The sequence below is a fragment of the Schistocerca cancellata genome, chromosome 1 (genome assembly GCF_023864275.1).
Source record: "Schistocerca cancellata isolate TAMUIC-IGC-003103 chromosome 1, iqSchCanc2.1, whole genome shotgun sequence".
NCBI lineage: Eukaryota > Metazoa > Arthropoda > Insecta > Orthoptera > Acrididae > Schistocerca > Schistocerca cancellata.
The window spans coordinates 597,794,546-597,819,140 of NC_064626.1; the positions used below are offsets into that span (position 1 = coordinate 597,794,546).

Genomic DNA, 24,595 nt, shown 5'->3' on the forward strand with positions numbered 1-24,595 from the left:
TTGTGTGGGGACTGCCTGTGTGCTGCACTTTGTGGTTGGACAGAACTCTCTTCGTAGATAAGATCGATAGAATCGTGAAGCGAGAGGTAGTCGACTTTTCAAAATTCTTAGGACCTCTGCAAGTGATATCAGGTTTGTCCAGAAACGGGCTTTATTGAGATACTTCTCGAAATATCTTCTAAGCCCTTGTGTTTACTACTGAATGGTGCTGGGCTAAACACTTCACTCCTCAATCTCTCTTCTACTGTGAGGGAATTGAACTTGTCTAGGAAGACCCTTTCAAACTATTCTTAGGTGTGACATTTTTCCGCTATGTCAGCGGCCCACAGCAAGACATCGCCTGTATATAAGATACCACAGAATGTATCTTCTGCACTGCAGTCCAGTTCCTTGGCAAAACGTTCTGGAAAGCTCTTGTGAACATGACTCTGTTTGTTTGCTTACGCTCGGAAGAGAAAATCGGAAACTGCCTGAGTCGTAGTAAGCCGTCATCTGCGGGTACTGATGTGTCATTTTTTGATGTATCGGATCATAATCCGTATTCTCTGCACGGCAGGGACAGAAGTCGGCAGCTCCTGCTGAGTTTTATAGTTGTTACCAATTCCTCCCGATAGTCTAGGATTCAAGTGCAGAAAAATGTTCAGATTATCCATCCTCTCTGTTGACAACTGATAGCATGAGGTTGAATGTTTCCTTTCCTGTTCAGTGTTACCAAGGATGTTTGGCCGCAATTTTTCCCCCACTGCTTTCGACCTCTGATCTATTTCGGCTCTTAGTTCTGTCTTCTGTACCTTCATCTCTTCCTCGACCCCATCTACATAACCCATCTTTTCTTAGACTACCTTCCTCACCACTGTACTGTCTTGTTGTACGATACCAGCCTCGGCTCTATCCATTATTTCTTTAATATCTTTATCCATCCTTTCTTGCTACATTCTCAGAACTTAGTATTTAAACTTAGGCTACTTTTTTTTACAATGATAGACCTTTGTACGCTGTTTGCAGCCCATCAATAGTACCTGCCATTTTATTTATATACTGGCACAATTTTAACTGCTACTCCTGCATTTTTGTCCGAACCTCAGACACCTCCTTCATCTTTTTCGTGAACTGCTCTTGTGTCTCGCCTACTGATGACACTTTTTGGTTTAAACTATTTATATCTTGTGATATGTCAGTGAGAAATTGTATTTTTATATCTTTCTGCAGACTTACAAGTTTATCCAATAATTCTTTTGAAAGATCAGAACGCAGATCTTTTGCCAAGTCATTGAACTGTTGTGTTATGTCGGTTTTGAAAGCATCAAGAGTTTGCTTCTTCTGTTCAAGTAATCCATCTGTGTATCTGTCTGCTGTTTTGTAAAATCATTAAATTTTTCATCGATGCTTTGCCTAAGTGTTTGATTTTGCACTTCCTTAAACTTGTTCTTAAAACTGAAAGCTTTGTTTAAATGTCTATTGTCAGATGTGCATTGTGATCGGGGTTTCTGATGTGTGCAATGCCACTTGTCCAATCACGATTGCATTATGGGAAAGTGACGCTGACAAAGAATGGTTTAATAAGTCCGTGCGGTCACATGTTACATATTCACCAAGGAAAAAAAATACTCTTTGGAGAAAATGTGATACAGTCTCATCTACTGTCATCATCATATCATTTCGAACGATAACGTTACTATCATCAGTATCCATGTTAATTGAAAAATGTAATAGGTCGTTGTCACTGTGGGCAACATTTTCAGTTTCGATTACATTTGTTGCCACAGCCATTTTGACGACATCTTGTACCTGGCTAACTGGAATGGACTGGCAACAATATGCCTTTCTTGTGTGCTCATTTTTTTATAATTTTATGAAATGAAAAAATAGAGGAATACTGTTGAAAACGAAATCTTCTTTTTATAATAGCAAAGATACCACTATGAAACAGCTGAACGTGCTGATGGCCGTGGTCAGCCGTCTTCAGGCTACTGCCTCGGAGTGTAGAGGCAGTGGGGAGTCTGGTGCATCACATGGTACACTCCAGGTGCTACATGCTTCACCCATGATCCCTGCTGTCGAGATATCTTCGCGGGTACCGGGTGCTGTTGCACCACCCTCTCCCCAAGGGGAGTGGCGGATTCAACGGCGTTCACGTCGCATGAGGCAGAGGGACAATGTCGAGGCTGGCCATGTAACATAGCTCGCTCTGCCTGTGAGTGGACATATGGCTGCTCTTCAGCAAGGTCTGAGCAGACACACGGGTTGAGGGGTTTATTAGTGATTAGGGGCTCCAATGTTAAGGCGGGTGATGGAGCCGCTTAGGGAAATAGCGGAAAGGTCAGGGAAGAAGTCCAGTGTACACTCGGTCTGCTTGCTGGAGGGTCTCATCCGAGATGTGGAGGAGGCCCTGCCGGCGGCGAAAGAGAGTACTGGGTGCACCCAACTGCAAATTGTTGCTCGTGTCAGCACCAATGACTCCTGCCATCTGGGTTCAGAGGTCATCCTCAGTTCATACAGGCGGTTGGTGGAGTTGGTGAAGGCGGAAAGCCTCGCTTGCGGGGTGGAATCTGAGCTAACTATTTGTAGTGTTGTTCCCAGAACCGATCGCGGTCCTCTGGTTTGGCGCAGACGATTCTCCAGAGATCTGGGGTGCAAATTCTCGACCTCCGCTATCGGGTGGAGAAATGTAGCGTCCTCCTGAATAGGTCAGGCGTGCACTACACGCAGGAAGCGGCTACAAGGGTAACGGAGTACATGTGGAGTGCACATGTGGGTTTTTTAGGCTAGAGAATTCCCTCCCTAGGCCCGACAAGACGCCTCCTAAGATGCGACAAGGTAGCAGTAGGCAAAACGCAACAGGGAATGACAATATTAATGTGGTAATAGTAAACTGCAGGAGAGATCCCAGAACTGCTCTAGTTAATAAACGGTCACAATGCCCACATAGTACTAGGAACGGAAAGTTGGCTGAAACCAGATGTAAACAGTAATGAAATTCTAAACTCAGATTGTAATGTATACCGCAGAGACAGGCTGGACAGTGAAGGGGGAGGCGTGTTTATAGCGATAAAAAGTGCAGTAGTACCGAAGGAAATTGACGGAGATCCGAAATGTGAAATAAATTGGGTGTAGGTCACGGTTAAAGCAGGCTCAAACATGGTAATTGAATGTCTCTATAGGAACCCTGGCTCAGCAGCTGTTGTGGCAGAACAACTGAAGGAAAATTTGGAAAATATTTCGAGTAGATTTCCCGGCCATGTTATAGTTTTGGATGGAGATTTTAATTTACCAGATATAGACTGGGAGACTAAAATGTTTATAACGGGTGGGACAGACAAAGAATCCAGTGAAATTATTTTCATTCCATTATCTGAAAACTACCTTGAGCAGTTAAACAGAGAACCGACGTGTGGCGATAACATATTAGACCTTCTGGTGACAAACAGATCCAAACTATTTGAAGCACTTAACGCAGAACAGGGACTCAGCGATCATAAAGCGGTTACAGCATTGGTGATTTCAGCTGTAAACAGAAATATTAAAAAAGGTAGGAAGATATTTCCGTTTAGCAAAAGTGACAAAAAGCAGATTTCAGAGTACTTGACGGCTCGACACAAAAGTTTTATCTCAAGTACAGATAGTGTTGAGGATCAGTGGACAAAGTTAAAAACCATCGTACAATATGCATTAGATGAGTATATGCCAAGCAAGATCGTAAGAGATGGAAAAGAGCCACTGTGGTACAACAACCGAGTTAGAAACTGCTATGGAAGCGAAGGGAACTTCACAGCAAACATAAACATACCAAAAGTCTTGCAGACAAACAAAAATTACACGAAGTGAAATGTAGTGTGAGCAGGGCTAGGCGAGAGGCGTTCAACGAATTCGAAAGTAAAGTTCTATGTATTGACTTGGCAGAAAATCCTAAGAAATTTTGATCTTAAGTCAAAGCTGTAGGTGGATCAAAACAAATGTCCAGACTGCAGCGGTCGCGAGGTTCCAGACTGAAGCTCCTAGAACCGCTCCGCCACAGCGGTCGTCAGCAATATGTTGGGGGTTGTAGTATATCCCTAGAGAAATCAGTTAAAGCCAGTTCTTGAAACTTTGTTGATAAACTTTTGTCAGGATAGATTACATCTGTCTTCAAGAGCTTGTCATTTCATGTCCTTTGATACCTCTGTGACACTCGCCCATGGATTAAACAAACTCGTTACCAATGGTGCTGCCCTTCTCTGTATACATTCAATATCTCCTGTTAGTCCTATCTGTTATGGGTCCCACACACTTGAGCAATAGTCTAGGATGGGTCATATGAGTGCTCTGTGAGCAATCTCTTTTGTAGACTGATTGCACTTCCCCAGTATTCTATCAATAAACCAAGGTCTACCACTTACTTTACTCATACTGAACGTATGTAAGCGTTCCATTTCATACCCCTACAAAGTGTTGTGTCCAGGTATTTGTATGAGTTGACCGATTCCAACAGTGACTCATTGATATTAAAGTCATAGGATACTACATTTCTTTGTTGTGTGAAGTGCAATATTTTACATTTCTGAACATTTAGAGCAACTTCACAATCTTTGCACCACTTTGACATCTTATCAAGATGTAACTGAATATTTATGCTACTTCTTTCAGACAGTACTTCATTACAGGTAAGTGCATCATTTGCAAAATGTCTGATGATACTATTAATAAGGTCTGCAAAGTCATTAAATATACAACATAAGGTTGCCTGCACACTTTCCTGTGGCAAACTCTTAGTTACTTCTACATCTGACTATGGTTCTCCATCCAAGGTAACATGCTGTGTCCTCTCTACCAAAACGTCCTCAATCCAGTCACAGATTTCACTTGGTACCCGATATGATTGAACTTTTGGTAAAAAGCGTATTTGTGGTACTGAGTCAAATGCTGTTTGGAAATGAAGAAATACTGTATCTACCTGACAACCTTGATCCATAGCTTCCAGTATGTCATGTGAGAAAAGTGCGAGTTGGGTTTCACAGGCTGATTGGCATGGAGGAGGTCATTCTGTTCAAGATATCTCATTATGCGTAACCTCAGAATATGTTCTAATATTCTACAACAAATCGATGTCAAGGATATAGGATGGCAGTTTTATGGGTTACTTCTACGATACTTCTTATAGTTGGATGTCACCTGTTGTGTCGGGTACGATGTTTTGTTCAAAGGGTATGCATTAGGTTATAGTGAGAACAGGGGCTAACTCAGCTGCAACTTCAGTATAGGGTCTGAAAGGGATCCCATCAGGCCTGGAGCTTTGTTCAGTTTGTTAACGATTTCAGCTGTTTCTCAATTCTACTGGTACTAATAACTTATTTCATTCATGTTTTCAGCGGTACGAGGATTAAATTGGGTCAATTCTTCCGGGTTTTACGTTTTAAAGGAACATTTCAAGACAGAGTTAAGCATTTTAGCTTTTGGTTTGCTACCCTTAATTTCAATTCCTGTCTCATTCGCTAGAGACAGAACATTAACTTTGGAGCTACTATTAACAGCCTCTCTCTTTGTGTTGACTTCTTCTCCAAAAAGTGCGTGTCCTCATAGAATTGAGATGTGCAGATTAGGACGTAGCTAGGTAAGAAAACGAAAACTTGCAACTTCTGCATGTTATAACTTTTAATTAACACAATATTGGGAGAGTGCAAGTACATATGTCTTTATCGTACCAGCTAAAAAAGCCAACAGACACCAAGATCGGTGAAAAAAGCATTGGGGTTCATAAAAAATTGATAGTATAGGTTTCAATTTGCTGCCAGCTTACTCAGATGTAATCATTCCTCCATATGATACCATCATCACGTGGGGATGGTGCGAATAAGAATCATTACAAATGTTTATTTATTTGTGTAGATGATTTAAAGAACTACACCATGGACAATAGCTTAATGTATACAATTTCTTTTTGGCAGCTTATGTCCAAGTGTCTCTGAAAGGCCAGAATCGAGATACTTTGTGCAAGCACTTTCAATTAATGAACTGATTTCATGTTCAGCTTTACAGTTCTATTCTGCTTTTGTATATGCGTCGTACTGGTTTCATCTATGATGCCAATCTTCTTGGAATGATTATGAAGTTCATCATTAACATACTCTATCTCATTGTTTGTTCTGATAACTTTTAGCTTATTAACTGTCTGCCTATCCAACAACAGCTGAAACTCTAAGAACACATAAGCGTTATCACTTTTGCTCTTAACAAAACATATAGATTTGTACAAAGTACATTTATCTTTATAAACGACAAAGTAGCTGGCTTCAGCTAACGATGTGAGTGACATCCATCTGCATACATTGGCATGAAATATTTAGACTAGTTTTCAAATTCGAATTAAATTAGTGTTTGTTATACGATCTCTGTTCTCATTTCTCAACGATCATCAATATTTGGGCACAGCGTTGGACTAGGGGCCCAAGATTCGTTTGTATCACAGAATACCAGAGACAATAAATTCCATACTCCATAGATATGATAAACTTGTGGGAAAATGTGGGTGTGTATGAATGTGTGGATGTTTATGTGCGTCTTCGGGGACTGTTTGCGGCGTCAGAGTAAAGTTCTTACGAAGCTTCAGGTGTTGTGATATGCTTTTACGTTTGTCATGAACTGCGGCAACCACAGCTGAGCACTATGGCAAAACTGGAGTGGAGGAGAATAATTCACTGGGGTCCACTGACGGCTTTAGGTTGGTTTACATTTTTCAATCATCGTACCAATATGCATTGTGACAGATCTTGGAAACTGTGTGACCACTTTTTATATTTGCTGTTATTCTCGCCTGAGTGCAGACAGGTTTCTGGCACCAGTTTTGTATGGATAGAATGAACAGCTTATGTTATAGATGGGATTCCCCTTCCCATGTATTAAGAATAGAAAATCTACGTCGGTAACGTCAGCAGGCGTCGTACTTAAGCGTGTAATCTGCTACTTTACCAATAATTTTACTCCTAAAACCAAACATCAAGGCGTGTAACACCCATATTTGTGCTAGGAGCACTATATAGGTTAACCGAATCTACCGACACCATGTATTTCACTTTATCTTATTGACGCTAACTTTTAATTTCAATTAACTTTAGAAAGATTACAGATGTCAGCAGATTTCCTTCTGCAAGTCTCCTGTATTCTAGTTCTGGACTGGCAAACAGTTTTAATCTGCCAGGAAGTTTCAAAACCAGTGTACACTTTGCTACAGAGTGAAAAAAACCACATTGACGGTGATTAACCACGTTCTTCACGAAGTCTTCTTTCAGGAGTGCAGGTCTCACTAGGTGTGTAAGAGAGCTGCTGTGAAGTGACGAAAACGATTGAGGGTTTGGTGCCCCTCTCACTAATTTCATTACATAAGTCTGCACATCATAAACATTGGTGAAGACGGTAAATAATGTAACTTTTAAAAAGTTACATACATACATAATTATGTGGCAAATTCAACAATTATTTCAAATTCAGAAATATAAATAATTTATTATTAAAGAAGACCATTCAAAGAATTTCTTCCCAAAAGCTAACAAAGTTTTCATGCTCTTTTGTGTGTCTCTGATGAAGACTTGACATTTCCACTTTTGGTGAATGGTTTCCTGTTGTTCTAAATTATTTACTCTCTGCAGAACGTTCCTATTATAGGTATGTCAGATTCAACAAATGTACAAACACCACCTCTCTCAATACTACTTCATACACAGAATATCAGTACTCTTTTGGGAGGCCAGGTTCTTGTTGTCACTAGTTGTGATAAATGGGATTGTGGGAATAATGGTATGTACTTTAAAAAAAAGTTAGTCCAACTGGCCCAGCTGGTAACACCTTGTATGGACTTATTGTCAGAATTATGTTGAAAATTGCAATGGTCTGGGAGGTGAATGAGACCAGAAGGTGACAAATATGACTCACAGGCAGAAGCAGTGTCATCACTGATGGGATTGGTACACACAGAAGCTACATTCTGAAAGAAGGCAGCAGTTCCTCCAGTAACCACAAAGGCAGAAATCAAGAGAAATTGGATGGCAGCTGTGATCCTACATGCAGTTATGGTTGGAATGATTATTGCTAAAAATGTCTTGCTTCCTTCTGGTCAAAATATTAATCTACAATGAGTAGATCATTGGATATCAAGAGAATCCATCAGTCAAAAGTAGAATGCTGATTTGGGTGGAAAGCAAGGGGAAGAGTTAAATGGATGTGGGAATACAAATATTGAGTGGAGAAAGTGGAAAATGTAAATGTAGAAATCAAAAGGCAGCCAGTTAATATTTTAATTATCTGTGACACATGATCAGAAGAGTTATTTGGATGGGGTATCATAAGAATGTTGATGCTGGATCAGATAATGATAGAGTGGGAATAACAATGAATAGGGTGATTGGCAAATTGAGTAAAGAGTTATATGCAGTAAACCACAAGGAACATTGATTTTGAAATGGAGTAAATAACTGACGAATACTGCAATCACACAAGTATACATCCCAAGCAGAGATGCAGATAATAGAGAAATTTAAGAATTGTATGATAATATTAATGAATTCCTGAAATATGTCAAAGGATTTTGTAGTTTAATTATAATGAGAGAATGGTATACAGTTATTGGTGAAGATAGGGAACAGAATACAACAGGCCAATTCAGTAGGCTTATTGGCAAGTGAAATGAGGTGAGAGAAGTATAAACAGAGTTCTGTACCATGAATTACTCATTGCAAACACACTTTTTCGGAATGGCTTGAGGAGGCTCAATATATGTATTGGATTGGATATTTTGGTGAAACAATAATTCAGAAATCAAATGAAGATTGCAAGATTTATCTAGATTCCGACATTGGTAGTCACTGTAACCTATTATTAATGGAAAACCAATTGAAATTCAATAATTTAAAGATAAAGTAGCCGATATGTTGGAAACTAGAACCCAAGGAAGCAAATATGTACAAGAGTGCTTTACTGAAGAATAGAAAAGAGAATTAAAAATAGTTTAGGAATAACTGGTTTGATGCTAAGAAAGGTAGGTATATGTGTGACTCGCTTCAGGAATATTAAAGATCAGATTTCTGAAAAATAAGGAACTGTATACCAAAATCAGGAAATGTATAAGGCAAGGATGCTCATTGTTACCGCTAATACTTAACAGCTGAAAGTGACCTGGAATAAAGTTAGGTGCCTAACCTAATGCAGTGGAGCATCTATTAACAATGGCTATAATATGCATAAAAATTAAAACATCGGGATCTTTGCACAAGTGTCCAAGGGGTCCCCACTCAACCATCTCAGATTCTGTTAAAAATTGATATGTGTATACATATGTATGTGTTAGGTCACTATTCAAAATTTTGGCTCAATTCTTTCAGTGGTTCCAGAGCTAGGGCCACCTTAGTGGACCCATACCAAATCATAAAGTGCACGGGGTGAATAATCTGGCCAACTCTGGTATACCTTAGTGCAACTGTTGTGGCATATATCACCTTGAATTTTTGTACACTAGTAAACCTTTTAGTGCTGAATGTAGTTATAGCACTCAAATTGCTCAGAAATTACTACCCCCTATTGCTACTTGGTCTGAAAGTATCTTGTACAATTTATCATGAAAGATTTACATCATACTTTAAGCATCTTTTATTATAAGGGAAAAGCAGCTATGACCTTGATTTTTGAGCTGCTAGCCAACAACCTGGTGCTCATTATACCACACCAGTATTAGTATTAGCATTTGTGAGTGTATGCTTCTGATGGGTTTACGAAAGTGTCCGATTCCACCCGTCTGCTTTGACCCATGACGTCATCAATATGGCGGAAATGGCTATTCTAAGTGTCTCCATAATGGTGCCGATGATGTGCTTACATACACACGACAACAAACACGAAAACACATATAAGAGGCCAACCGCAGCTGACGATACCAAACCAATGCCAGCAGCAAAAACTATGGAAATTGGAATCAAGACATTTCCCTTGACCACAGCTGACAATACCAAAACACCAATATCTACAAATAAACATGGTACAGAGCCGAGTGGAGGGTCTGAATCAGAGGTTGAGACGGTTCTGCGACCATGTGGGCTGCAGATTCCTCGACTTGTGCCATAGGGTGGTGGGGTTTCGGGTTCCGCTGGATAGGTCAGGAGTCCACTACACGCAACAAGCGGCTACACGGGTAGCAGGGGTTGTGTGGCGTGGGCTGGGCGGTTTTTTTAGGTTAGATGGCCTCGGGCAAGTGCAGAAAGGGCAACAGCCTCAACGGGTGCGGGGCAAAGTCAGGACATGCGGGGACCAAGCAGCAATCGGTATTGTAATTGTAAACTGTCGAAGCTGCGTTGGTAAAGTACCGGAACTTCAAGCGCTGATAGAAAGCACCGAAGCTGAAATCGTTATAGGTACAGAAAGCTGGCTGAAGCCAGAGATAAATTCTGCCGAAATTTTTACAAAGGCACAGACGGTGTTTAGAAAGGATAGATTGCATGCAACCGGTGGTGGAGTGTTCGTCGCTGTTAGTAGTAGTTTATCCTGTAGTGAAGTAGAAGTGGATAGTTCCTGTGAATTATTATGGGTGGAGGTTACACTCAACAACCGAGCTAGGTTAATAATTGGCTCCTTTTACCGACCCCCCGACTCAGCAGCATTAGTGGCAGAACAACTGAGAGAAAATTTGGAATACATTTCACATAAATTTTCTCAGCATGTTATGGTCTTAGGTGGAGATTTCAATTTACCAGATATAGACTGGGACACTCAGATGTTTAGGACGGGTGGTAGGGACAGAGCATCGAGTGACATTATACTGAGTGCACTATCCGAAAATTACCTCGAGCAATTAAACAGAGAACCGACTCGTGGAGATAACATCTTGGACCTACTGATAACAAACAGACCCGAACTTTTCGACTCTGTAAGTGCAGAACAGGGAATCAGTGATCATAAGGCCGTTGCAGCATCCCTGAATATGGAAGTTAATAGGAATATAAAAAAGGGAGGAAGGTTTATCTGTTTAGCAAGAGTAATAGAAGGCAGATTTCAGACTACCTAACAGATCAAAACGAAAATTTCTGTTCCGACACTGACAATGTTGAGTGTTTATGGAAAAAGTTCAAGGCAATCGTAAAATGCGTTTTAGACAGGTACGTGCCGAGGAAAACTGTGAGGGACGGGAAAAACCCACCGTGGTACAACAACAAAGTTAGGAAACTACTGCGAAAGCAAAGAGAGCTTCACTCCAAGTTTAAACGCAGCCAAAACCTCTCAGACAAACAGAAGCTAAACGATGTCAAAGTTAGCGTAAGGAGGGCTATGCGTGAAGCGTTCAGTGAATTCGAAAGTAAAATACTAGGTACCGACTTGACAGAAAATCCTAGGAAGTTCTGGTCTTACGTTAAATCAGTAAGTGGCTCGAAACATCATGTCCAGACACTCCGGGATGATGATGGCATTGAAACAGAGGATGACAAGCGTAAAACTGAAATACTAAACACCTTTTTCCAAAGCTGTTTCACAGAGGAAGACCGCACTGCAGTTCCTTCTCTAAATCCTCGCACCAACGAAAAAATGGCTGACATTGAAATAAGTGTCCAAGGAATAGAAAAGCAACTGGAATCACTCAACAGAGGAAAGTCCACTGGACCTGACGGGATACCAATTCGATTCTACACAGAGTACGCGAAAGAACTTGCCCCCCCTTCTAACAGCCGTGTACCGCAAGTCTCTAGAGGAACAGAAGGTTCCAAATGATTGGAAAAGAGCACAGGTAGTCCCAGTCTTCAAGAAGGGTCGTCGAGCAGATGCGCAAAACTATAGACCTATCTCTCTGACGTCGATCTGTTGTAGAATTTTAGAACATGTCTTTTGCTCGAGTATCATGTCGTTTTTGGAAACTCAGAATCTACTATGTAGGAATCAACATGGATTCCGGAAACAGCGATCGTGTGAAACCCAACTCGCTTTATTTGTTCATGAGACCCAGAAAATATTAGATACAGGCTCCCAGGTAGATGCCATTTTCCTTGACTTCCGGAAGGCGTTCGATACAGTTCCGCACTGTCGCCTGATAAACAAAGTAAGAGCCTACGGAATATCAGACCAGCTGTGTGGCTGGATTGAAGAGTTTTTAGCAAACAGAACACAGCATGTTGTTCTCAATGGAGAGACATCTACAGACGTTAAAGTAACCTCTGGCGTGCCACAGGGGAGTGTTATGGGACAATTGCTTTTCACAATATATATAAATGACCTAGTAGATAGTGTCGGAAGTTCCATGCGGCTTTTCGCGGATGATGCTGTAGTATACAGAGAAGTTGCAGCATTAGAAAATTGTAGCGAAATTGAGGAAGATCTGCAGCGGATAGGCACTTGGTGCAGGGAGTGGCAACTGACCCTTAACATAGACAAATGTAATGTATTGCGAATACATAGAAAGAAGGATCCTTTATTGTATGATTATATGATAGCGGAACAAACACTGGTAGCAGTTACTTCTGTAAAATATCTGGGAGTATGCGTGCGGAACGATTTGAAGTGGAATGATCATATAAAATTAATTGTTGGTAAGGCGGGTACCAGGTTGAGATTCATTGGGAGAGTCCTTAGAAAATGTAGTCCATCAACAAAGGAGGTGGCTTACAAAACACTCGTTCGACCTATACTTGAGTATTGCTCATCAGTGTGGGATCCGTACCAGATCGGGTTGACGGAGGAGATAGAGAAGATCCAAAGAAGAGCGGCGCGTTTCGTCACAGGGTTATTTGGTAACCGTGATAGCGTTACGGAGATGTTTAACAAACTCAAGTGGCAGACCCTGCAAGAGAGGCGCTCTGCATCGCGGTGTAGCTTGCTCGCCAGGTTTCGAGAGGGTGCGTTTCTGGATGAGGTATCGAATATATTGCTTCCCCCTACTTATACCTCCCGAGGAGATCACGAATGTAAAATTAGAGAGATTAGAGCGCGCACAGAGGCTTTCAGACAGTCGTTCTTCCCGCGAACCATACGCGACTGGAACAGGAAAGGGAGATAATGACAGTGGCACGTAAAGTGCCCTCCGCCACACACCGTTGGGTGGCTTGCGGAGTATAAATGTAGATGTAGATGTAGATAAAACTACAAAAATCTGAATCGGTTATTTCCCTTAACCTATATAGATCAACCACAACTATTGATACGAAAAAAACCAACACCTACAACTACAAAAAACAAAACCAAAACCACAACACCTCAAAAATTCAAAAGTCAAACATAATAAACTCCGCGCCGTAATGACGTCACACATTACGTCACCATTATGTCATGGGTCAGGGCAGGCGGCAGAATTGGATGCTTCTGTTGACCCCTTCTGATTTTATTTACCCTTATCTCAAGTGTCAGATTGAAAATTGCAAATTTACAAATTTTTCAAAGACCAGTTTTTAATATAGCTACCATCACTGATCTTCTTTTAACTGACACCATTGGAAAGAGCTCAGTTTTTTGCTACAAGGAACATTAAAAAGTAGAATGGTAATATTCCATTTAAGATTTTTAAACTAGCTTCAAAGATACCTTAGCTTTTGCACATACCGCATGCTTGACATAATATCTTTAATGAATGCATACAAAAATCAGCAAATAAACAACATTGTTGTGAACATAACAAAGCAATAAGTTCACAAAATGAACCAAGCATCCTAAATTTGTTCCCGGAGTTCGTGAAACCATTTTCATGGCTCTAAAATTCTCTTCAATGCTCTTCAGCACCCCTGATAGGTAAGTGTGTTTCCGACCCATGGAATTGGCACTTAGAGCTGGCAGAATGTCGACTATCTGCTGCTCTGGGATCCAGTAGGTGTCCTTTCTTAGGGGCCAATGTAATGAATTAGCTGGACCATGTGGATGCATGAAACTGACTAAGGCATCTCTCAATTGGAGCACTCAGAGTTTACTGATTGATCAATACTTGCAATAAATGACACTGTGTCATTGGATACTCTGCTAATTTGTAACCATTTTTCATTGATTGGTCTGAAGCAGTGGTTTTTTCTGGTCCCTGCAACTGTGCAACCATTTTCAAATCTTGGTGACTTGCTCTTGCTGCTAATCACTTTGTTGTGCCCCCATCACCATCACATGGAGACTTTCCATGGCTTGTGGCGAAGTAGTTCCATTCTGCACTGTTACTAAAGTCATTGTGCTGACATAGATTCATGAAGTTCTTGAAATTTTTTTATTGGGCGGCTGATCCATTTCTGAAATAGCTGATGTGCTTCAGCACTGGAAAGTGGGTTCGCAGGTGATCAATCAGCTTGGAGCAGAAAACATGAACTGCAACGGTATCATGTCGCAAGCAAACACTGATGATGCAGAAGCTAAGAGACTCAATCTTTCCAGTCAAAGCCTTGTAATAAATAACAAAGGGATATAATGTGGCCTGACTATTTTCCCAGTGGAAGCCTTGTACAGCGTACTGCACGATAAATGAATAATTTTCTGCTAAATCCATCAGAACAACCGGATTTCCACCTTTTAGATTTTCCTTAGCTTCTTTTAGGTCGTTGCTTTGATGCTTTGCTATGTAATGATGGGGTGAGATATTCACAATTTTGGTCATGATGTTTTGGATAAATTCTTCAATCATTGACTGCTTTGTCTCCAGGGTATCTTGGTCGGTGTGTATCCATTCCTTGTATTCAGTTGCTTCATCAATGTCGTTCCCTTCAAATGCAGCTTCTACAAATCTTTCCAAGACTTCTTATCCAGGGCGTTGGTCAGATTGTCGGAGTGGTGCAATCTTTTGAATCCGTATTGCAAACTGTTTTGGCTAACAAACTCTTGTAGTCATCCTTAATTGCAGTTGCTGCTAGCATCAACTTGACATTTTGATGAGCTGTACAAACACAAACTGAGTGTGTTCCTGCTGAACCAACTGTGATGCCCCACTTTGGCCAGAGCCCACAAAATTTGGAAAAGCCAACTTTTGGTAAATTTTTTCTGCAGTATTCTTGATAGGCTTCTTTGGAGTTACAAAGCAGCAGACGTTTCTGCATATGAACTTTTGGGCCAGCTGGTGTCCTTGCATTATTTGTGGTTATTACCTGTGAATATTTACCTTGAAACTTGGCTGATTCCTTCAATTCATTGTTGAATCATTGTTGAAGTTACAACATGTTGTGGCTTCAAACAATGGAAATATGGATCTAGAGCAGTGCACCATTGGACAAATCAACAAGTCTGTGTGCCATTTAATCAAATTCACCAAGGACAAACACCTTCTGAAGTCAATTAGTGACCTCTCTGAGGAGGATCAGAACTTGCTGATTCGGCGAGTTGCATTTTAGCTTGATTGCAATGCCAACATATGTTTACATCATGAAGCAGAACTGTTGATCAGGTTTCAATACCTGCAGAAATCATTGCTGCAATCCATTTCAAAAGAAGAATCATGAGTTCAACAAAGGTCTGCGTCTTATTGATGTAGCAATAGCCGACTTTTTGAAACAACTTACGATGGTTGGTGTTAAGTCTGGACAGAAACTTTGCCCTGGTTGTAGAGTTGATGCCAATGCAAAAAAGGTCAAGCCATTGCCACCATCAGAGTCTAATGAAAATGATCCTACAGTTGCTTCAGACGGCTTTGACTCTAGCTTGACAGCAATTGGTGTGTCACCATTAAAATTTCAGCACGTTTCAAACCAGGATTCCAGCGGATATGCAAAACAAAAGATAAGGCAACTTCAAATGGTTGTAGCTACCACAATTGCTGAAATTGGCAAACTTAAAGCAGATGATGTTATAGCACCGCAACCAGGTCAAAAATTCCACGATTGCTCTTCATACAAAGTTCTCATCAATGAACTGAAAGCAAAGCTGGAGGTGTTCTCAGCTTCTGAGAAAATTCAGATTTTAACTTTGGTCACCACGAGTTAATGGGCATTAAAAAACAATGGAAGAATTCAACATGTCTGAGCGAATGGTAATTACTGCCAGAAAGCTGAGGGAAGAGAAAGTCATATTAGCGAAACCAGATTAAAAGCGAGGAAAGACTTTGCAAGAAGATATTAAGGAAAATGTAGCAAAATTCTATGACACTGATGAAGCCAGCTGAATCTGCCCTGGAAAAAAGGACTGATTGACAATTTGCGTACAAAGATGAGTGCTACCCAAATCAGAATGTATGAAATGAGAATACTGGAGATCATTCCATAACATTACATAAAGTTCCGGAAGTTTCTAGTGCCTTGTTATAAAACTGTTGTACCAGCATAAAGTTTTTGGAATCCATGCCTTGTTTTATAAAACAGTGGTACCTCAATATCAAACTTCCAGAAGTTTCTGGAATCCATGCCCTGTGTTGTAAAACAGCAATATTTGCATCTCAGTTTACAGAAATTTCTGGAACCCCTGCCCTGCATTATAAAACAGTCATATCTGTATATCTAATTTCCAGAAGTTTCTGGAACCCATATATGAAATAGTTGTACCTGCACATCAAAGGAACAAAGGTACCATGCTAAAATAATTTGTACTAAGAAATCACATCACAAGTGCCTCCACATCTCCTGCACAACAGCTGCCAACAATGTAATACATGCGGTAAGAGTAACATCTTAGGTTTCTTTTGATCTATTTTAAACGCCTTATATGGAAAATGACCTTTCTTCTTTTTCAAGTCCCTTATAGCAAAAAAGTGCTCTTTTCAGTAGTGTCAATAAAAAGATGATCAGAGTTGATAGCAATATAGAAAACTGATCCTGAAAAGTGATAAAAATTTTAAATTTTCAATTTGACACTTGAGACAAGGGTCAATAAAATCAGAACTACACACATCAAAAAAGTTTTGTATCACCCTGGTTCCCAGAACGCCTGAAAGTAAACATAGACTGTGGATATTGTATCAAAGACACAGTCCCTTTGACTGTTCAGAGATGTCGATAAACCCTGACAGCAATGCCACCATGTTGAATAATGCTTTTCATGCAGCCACAGGACGTCTTATTATGACTCAAACTGTGCACAGTAGGCTGCATGATGCGTAGCTTCACTCCTGATGTCCATGGCGAGGTCCGTCTTTTCAACCACGACACCTTGCAGTGCGGTACGGATGGGCCCAACAACATGCCAAATGAACCGCTCAGGATTGGTATCATGTTCTCTTCACCAATGAGTGTCACATATGCCTTCAACCAGGCAATCTTGGAGACATTTTTGGAGGCAACACGGTCAGGCTGGACGGCTTAGACACACTGTCCAGTGAGTGCAGCAAGGTGGAGATTCCATACTGCTTTGGGATGGCATTATGTGGGGCCGACCTACGCCGCTGGTGGTGATGGAAGGTGCCATAACGGCAGTAAGAAATGTGAATGCCATCCTCCGAGCAATAGTGCAACCATATTTGCAACATATTGGCGAGGCATTTGTCATCATGGATGACAATTCGTGCCCCTATCGTGCACGTCTTGTGAATGACTTCCTTCAGGATAATGACATCACTTGACTAGAGTGACTAACATGTTCTCCAGACATGAACCCTACGAACATATCCGGGATAGATTGAAAAGATTTGTTTATGGACGACATGACCCACCAACCACTCTGAAGAATCTATGCTGAATTGCCATTGAGGAGTGGTACAATCTGGACCAACAGTACGTTGATGAACTTGTAGACAGTATGCCATGCCGAATACAGGCATACATCGATGCAAGAGAATGTGCTACTGGGTATTAGAGGTACTGGTGTGTACAGCAATTTGGACCACCACCTCTGAAGGTCTCGCTGTTTGGTAGTACAGCATGCAATGTGTGGTTTTCATGAGCAATAAAAAGGGTGGAAATGATGTTTATGTTGATCTCTCTTTAAATTTTCTGTACAGGTTCCAGAACTCTCGGAACCGGGGTGATGAAAAACTTTTTTGATGTGTGTATTTACTCATGGTGTAGTGTAGTGAGTACCTGGTTGTTGGCTAGCAGCCCAAAAATTAAGATTCTAGCTGCCTTTCCCTTTAGTAAAGGGTGGTTAAAGTAGGGCTTCAATCTTTCGCAATAAATTTTACAAGGCATTTTCAGACCAAGTAGCATAATGGATGGTCATTTCTAAGGAATTTGAATGCATTAGCTCCATTCAGCAACAAAAGTTGTTCTAGCATACAAAAATTTAGAGTGCTAGATATCACAGAAGGTGCACACAGTTATAACAAAGTTAACTGACATCTTTACACCGTGCACTTTGTGACTAGGTATGGGTCCACTGAGGTGGCCCTAGCTCTGGAACCTATATAACCATTGAGCCAAAATTTTGCACATTGACCTTACACATACATATGTATACAAAAACAAGTTCTCCCCCCAGGGGGTCCACAACTCTTTTGTGGATACGTGCGTAGCGAGCACGGGACCCCGAGCTAATGTGGCCTTCCTTCCTTTCCGGGCTGCATACCTTCCCTTTCCGCATCCTTCCCCATCCCTATCTTCGCCCCTCCTCCCCTCACCTCTGGCTCTTTCCTTCCCTTTCTCCCCATCTGGGAGTATGGTTTGTGCCTACGTCCGGAGACGGACGCTCGTAAATGTACTGCATTCTTCGCCTTCCTTGCTTTTATGTCTTCTTCCTTCCTTTGTCCTTCTCTTTTCCTTACCTCTTCTCTTTCCCTTTTCTCCGCTGCGGCGTTTGAGACCTCTCTTCTTTCCTTTCCCTTTCTCTTTCTTCCTCCCTGTGCGTGTCTGAAGGCCGACCCACGCCTTTTGTGCGTAGCCGGTGACGGGGTAACGCGTAATTCCCCGCCCCGGGTAGACAGGTAGGACACGTACGTACCCCCTGGTAACGGCCAGGCCCAGGGAGGGGTGATTACCCGAGCTGATACCTTCCGAAAGTGCCGATTGGTCCCTCCGTCCGTTTGTCGGGAGGTGTGACCTGAGGTGTGAACAATCACCTAAGGCGGGAGTGCCCTCAGAGAGGGCCCCCACAAGGGAGGAGCGCGCCATCGGAGACGCCGGTAATCGTGGGGGATTCTTCCGCAATGGTTTCCTCACCTTCCACTATGTCTGCTCACAAACGTAAGTATACTGAGTCTCAGCCACAGACGATTCTTCCATCGTTGCCACAGTTCCTTGTTGTTTCTCGGTCTGATGAAGGTCATGACTTCTCCACGGTCAACCCTTTCATTATTCAGAAAGATGTCGACGCAATTGCAGGTCCTGTAAAGTCTTGTTCCAGATTACGGAATGGCACCCTGTTGTTAGAAACACACAGTGCCCTCCAGGCACAAAAATTGCTGCGTACTTCTCTGCTCCACACCTTCCCTGTCCGGGTGGAACCGCACCGTACCTTCAATTCGTTTATACACGCTCCCTCGATGGATTGTCTGACGAAGAAATTCAGCACTATCTGTCTGACCAGGGCGTAACGGCAGTTCATAGAGTTATGAAACGGGTTGACACGAACATCATTCCAACCCGCACTGTCTTCTTGACATTTGACAAAGTTCAACTCCCATCGAAAATCAAAGCAGGCTATGAGATAATTTCCGTTCACCCTTATGTCCCAAACCCTACGCGTTGCTATCGGTGTCAGCGGTTCAATCACACCAGCCAGTCCTGTTCCAATCTGGCCAAATGTGTTACGTGTGGCAAGGATGCCCATGAGGGTGCTTGTCCACCTCCATCCCCTCGCTGCATCAACTGTATGGGTGACCACCCTGCTTCCTCTCGAGATTGCCCCGTTTTTAAGGACGAAAAGCTCATCCAGGAAATAAGAGTGAAGGAAAAGGTGTCGACCTTTGCTGCTCGAAAATTATTCGCCAGTCGACAGCCCACCGTGCCCCAGGCAGGAAAATACAGCACTGTCCTTGCTTCTCCTCGGCCAACAAAGGAGGCGGCCACGCAGACTTGCGACCTCACCTTTAGTACCACGGTTGTCAGATCGGCCAGCGCAAAGATCGCCCGTTCAACCTCACCACTTTCGCCTGCCCGCTCTATGGCTCACCCTTCGTCGGGTTCTGCTAAATCTCGAGCCCAAAAGTCAGACGCCAAGTCTTCGACAAAAGAGCATACTCGTGAAGAGTTTTTACGTACCGCAACTTCACAACCATCGGTTCCTCCTTCATCTAAACATCATACTTCCAAGAAGGCTACAAAGAAACCCAGTTCCTCTCCTTCTCCGCCAAGGCGTGTCCCATCTACAGCACCACCTGGCGGAAATCACCCTCGGCCGTCTTCTGTGTCGCCGAGGCGCACTGCTGGTGGCCGGTCAACCGGCCGATCGCTGGTGGCAGGGGCTGCTCCTGACCAACCTATGGATCAGGATCTTCTGCCTTCGGCTGAATGCCATTCCATGCTGTCGGTCGCAAGCTCTGAGCAGTCGTTGAGTTGACAGCACCCTTGGTCACATTCCTCCATTTTCTGTTCACCCTATGTCCATTATCCACTGGAATATCCGCGGCATTTGAGCCAATCGGGATGAATTGTCGGTCCTCTTATGATCCTACTCGCCGGTCATCTTCTGTCTTCAGGAAACAAAGCTGCGTCCCCATGACCGCTTTGTTCTCCCTCATTTTCAGTCCGTCCGATATGACCTCCCCTCTGTTGAAGGCACTCCAGCCCATGGAGGACTCATGATTCTTCTCCATGATACTCTCCATTATCACCCAATCCCCTTAAACAGTTCCTTCCAAGCTGTCGCCGTCCGTCTTTCCCTTTCTGGATACACGTTCTCTCTTTGTACTGTATACATTCCGTCATCCACACCAATGGCACGAGCTGATCTCCTTCATCTTCTTGGTCAGCTTCCACCCCCCTATTTGCTGGTTGGGGACTTCAATGCCCACCACCCGCTTTGGGGATCTCCACATCCTTGTCCACGTGGCTCTCTATTGCTAGACGTCTTCCACCAAGCGGATCTAGTTTGCCTCAACACTGGGGTCCCCACATTTTTTTCTGCCTCCACGACAAATTTATCTCATTTGGACCTTGCGGTCGGTACTGTTCCGCTAGCTCGGCGCTTCGAATGGTTCGCCCTCGATGATACACACTAGAGTGACCACTTTCCATGTGTCCTTAGACTGCAGCCTCCACTGCCATATATGCGCTCGCGATGCTGGAAATTTGCCCAAGCCGATTCGACACTTTTTTCGTCTCTAGCGACATTCGATGACAGTTGCTTTCCCAGCGTCGACGATGAGGTCACACATATTACAGACGTTATTCTTACAGCTGCGGAACGTTCAATACCATGCACCTCCGAATTGCCCCGGCGCCCCCCAGTTCCTTGGTGGAACGAGGCATGCTGTGACGCAATACGTGAGCGGCGACGTGCTCTTCGCATTTTCCGTCACCATCCTACTTTGGCCAACTGTATCCGCTATAAGCAGCTCCGTGCGCGATGCCGTCGCGTCATCCGCGATAGCAAAAAGGCAAGCTGGAAATTCTTTATTAGCTCATTTAACACTTTCACTCCCTCCTCAGAAGTTTGGAGTCGGCTTCGACGGTTCTCAGGCGCGCCTAGTTTCTCCCCGGTCTCTGGGCTCACTGTCGCGCATGATACCTTAGTGGACCCCGTCGCAATTTCTAACTCGTTGGATCAGCACTTTGCTGAGATTTCGAGCTCTTCAAATTACCCGCCAGCGTTTCTCCTGAAGAAACGTGCAGCGGAAGTGCGACATCTTGCTTTCTCCTCTCAAAATCACGAAAGCTACAATACTGTTTTCTCCATGCGGGAACTCCAACATGCCCTCTCTTCTTCTCGCTCCTCCGCCCCAGGACCGGATGGTATCCATGTCCAAATGTTGCTACATTTATCAACCCATAGTCTGCGTTACCTCCTTCGCCTTTATAATCGAATTTGGACCGACAGTACCTTTCCCAGACGGTGGCGGGAAGCTGTTGTCGTTCCCGTTCCGAAACCTGGAAAGGACAAACATCTCCCCTCTAGCTATCGCCCCATTTCTCCCACGAGTAGTGTCTGTAAGGTTTTGGAGCGTATGGTGAATTACCGTTTAGCTTGGTGGCTGGAATCCCGCAGTCTTTTAACACCAGCCCAATGCGGATTTCGGAAGCATCGTTCTGCAGTTGACCATCTTGTTGCTCTCTCCACTTATATCATGAACAATTTTCTCCGGAAACGCCAAACGGTAGCAATATTTTTTGATCTGGAGAGAGCATACGATACCTGTTGGAGGACAGGCATCCTCCGCACACTGTTCTCTTGGGGCTTTTGAGGCCGGCTGCCCCTTTTTCTTTGCGAATTTATGGCAGAGCGCACTTTTAGGGTGCGGGTGAACACTACTCTCTCCCGTACTTTCTCCCAAGGAAACGGGGTACCCCAGGGATCTGTGCTGAGTGTTGTACTGTTTGCCATCGCCATAAATCCAATTATGGATTGTCTCCTTCCTGATGTCTCGGGCTCCCTCTTTGTGGACGATTTTGCGATCTACTACAGCTCTCAACAGACCAGCCTTCTTGAACGACGTCTTCAAGGATGTCTCGATCGCCTCCACTCATGGAGCATCGAAACCGGCTTCCGTTTCTCACCCAGTAAGACCGTTTGTGTCAATTTTTGGCGAAGTAAGGAGTTTCTTCCGCCCTCCTTACATCTAGGTCCTGTCAACCTTCCGTTTTCAGACGTCGCTAAATTCTTGGGTCTTATGTTTGACAGAAAACTGTGCTGGTCCTCCCACGTTTCCTATCTTTCGGCTCGCTGTCTGCGATCGCTTAACACCCTCCGTGTCCTGAATGGTACCTCCAGGGGAGCGGACCGAGTGGTCCTTCTCCGCCTCTATCGCGCCTTAGTGTGCTCGAAATTGGATTATGGAAGCATAGTCTACTCCTCTGCTCGGCCGTCTATTCTTCGGCGTCTCGACTCTATCCACCACCGTGGATTACGTTTAGTGTCTGGAGCTTTTTACACTAGCCCTGTGGAAAGCCTTTATGCTGAGACTGCTGAACCTCCGCTGTCCAATCGGCGAGCAGTCCTCCTGAGTCGTTATGCTAGCCATTTGTCTTCCATGCCTGCTAATCCAGCCCATGACCTTTTTTTCGACGCCTCCTTTGATGTAGGGTATGCAGGCTGCTCCTCCTCCCTACTACCCCCGGGAGTCCGCTTCCGTCAACTGCTCCATTCTCTTTCCTTCCGCTTTCCTAAAACCTTCTTGACAACTTGGGGGTACAGCACCGCCTTGGCTCCGTCCCCGGATCTGCCTGCTCCGTGACCTTTGTCAATTTCTCAAGGATGGTACCCCTACACTTGTTTATCGTCGGGCATTTGCTGCTCTAGGTGCACAAATGATGGACGCCACATTTATTTACACCGACGGCTCGAAAACATCGTTAGGTGTAGGGCGTGCCTATATTGTTGGCGACACCCCAAATCGCTTTCGGCTTCCCGACCAGTGTTCGGTTTATACTGCGGAGCTTTACGCTGTTCTCCAGGCTGTCCACTACATCCGCCGCCATCAGCCGATACAGTACGTTATCTGCTCAGATTCTCTCAGCTCTCTCCTCAGTCTCCAAGCTCTTTACCCTGTGCACCCTCTGGTCCACCGGATTCAGGACTGTCTGCGCTTGCTCCACCTGGGGGGCGTCTCGGTGGCGTTCCTCTGGCTCCCGGGACACGCTGGTATTGTGGGAATGAGGCGGCCGATATAGCGGCCAAGGCTGCAGTCTCTCTTCCTCGGCCAGCTATTCAGTCGCTTCCCTTCACCGATCTACGGAGCGGTTTATGTCGCAAAGTTGCTCATTTATGGCATGCGCATTGGTCAACACTTTCCCGTAATAAATTGCGGGAAGTGAAAGCCCTTCCTTGTGCTTGGACCTCTTCCTCCCGAACGCGTCGTCGGGAGGAGGTAATTTTAGCTAGACTCCGGATAGGGCACTGTCTTTTTAGCCATCGACATCTTTTAAGCGGCGATCCTCCCCCACTCTGTCCCCACTGCTTTCAGCTGTGGACGGTAAGACACCTTTTAATTGAATGCCCCTATTTTAATCCGTTATGCTCCCGTCTACAGCTATCGCCTGATCTATCGTTGATTTTAGCAGATGACACGCGCTCAGCCGACCGCGTTCTCCAGTTTATTAGTGACAGTGAAATGACGTCAGTCATTTGAAGCTTTTTTTGGGGACAACCACCCCCTTTCTGTAGTGGATTTTTAAGCATTCCTTCTATTTTTAGTTTCTCCAATTTTATGACTTTGTTCCCATTGCTGCTGGTTTTCAATTTCGGTTTTTTACTGTCTTAAGTCACGGGCTGGGCGCTAATGACCATAGAAGTTTTGCGCCCTAAACAAGTTTTGAATCGAATGTGAGATGGGAGAGTGGGGACCATTTTTCATTCTAGGGCACTTGACATGGAATGACCCAGCAGGTAGACCTGCTGAAGGGCTAAATGTGAAAGTTGTTCAAGAGGCTCTTGAAGAGATGACTTAATTTTGCTGCTGAAGATGGTAAAGATGGAAATGGATCTCTTGGGAGCCTTTGAAATGTGATGTTACATGATGTTGAAGATCAAATGGATTAATTAAGAAGAGAAGACATCCTGTAATAAGTCAGTCAGAGAAAAATCTTTATAAAGGATGTAGTAATCTGAGTGAGTAATAGTTTCACATGTATTGCAACATGATTCTTTGCCCAGAACTGTAATTGAAGATTTTGTGAAAGAA

General features: G+C 43.4%; 1 protein-coding gene across 1 annotated transcript in view; it reads left to right on the forward strand.

The window, feature by feature from the left end:
• Positions 1–6,474: 6,474 nt before the first annotated feature.
• The window catches only part of LOC126182163 (palmitoyltransferase ZDHHC6), a 130,746-nt gene continuing 112,625 nt past the window's right edge, over positions 6,475–24,595 (forward strand). The window contains exon 1 of the mRNA XM_049924828.1: positions 6,475–6,694. Coding sequence (XP_049780785.1) covers positions 6,640–6,694 — 55 coding nt within the window. The 5' untranslated portion in view covers positions 6,475–6,639. The remainder of the gene's footprint in view (positions 6,695–24,595) is intronic.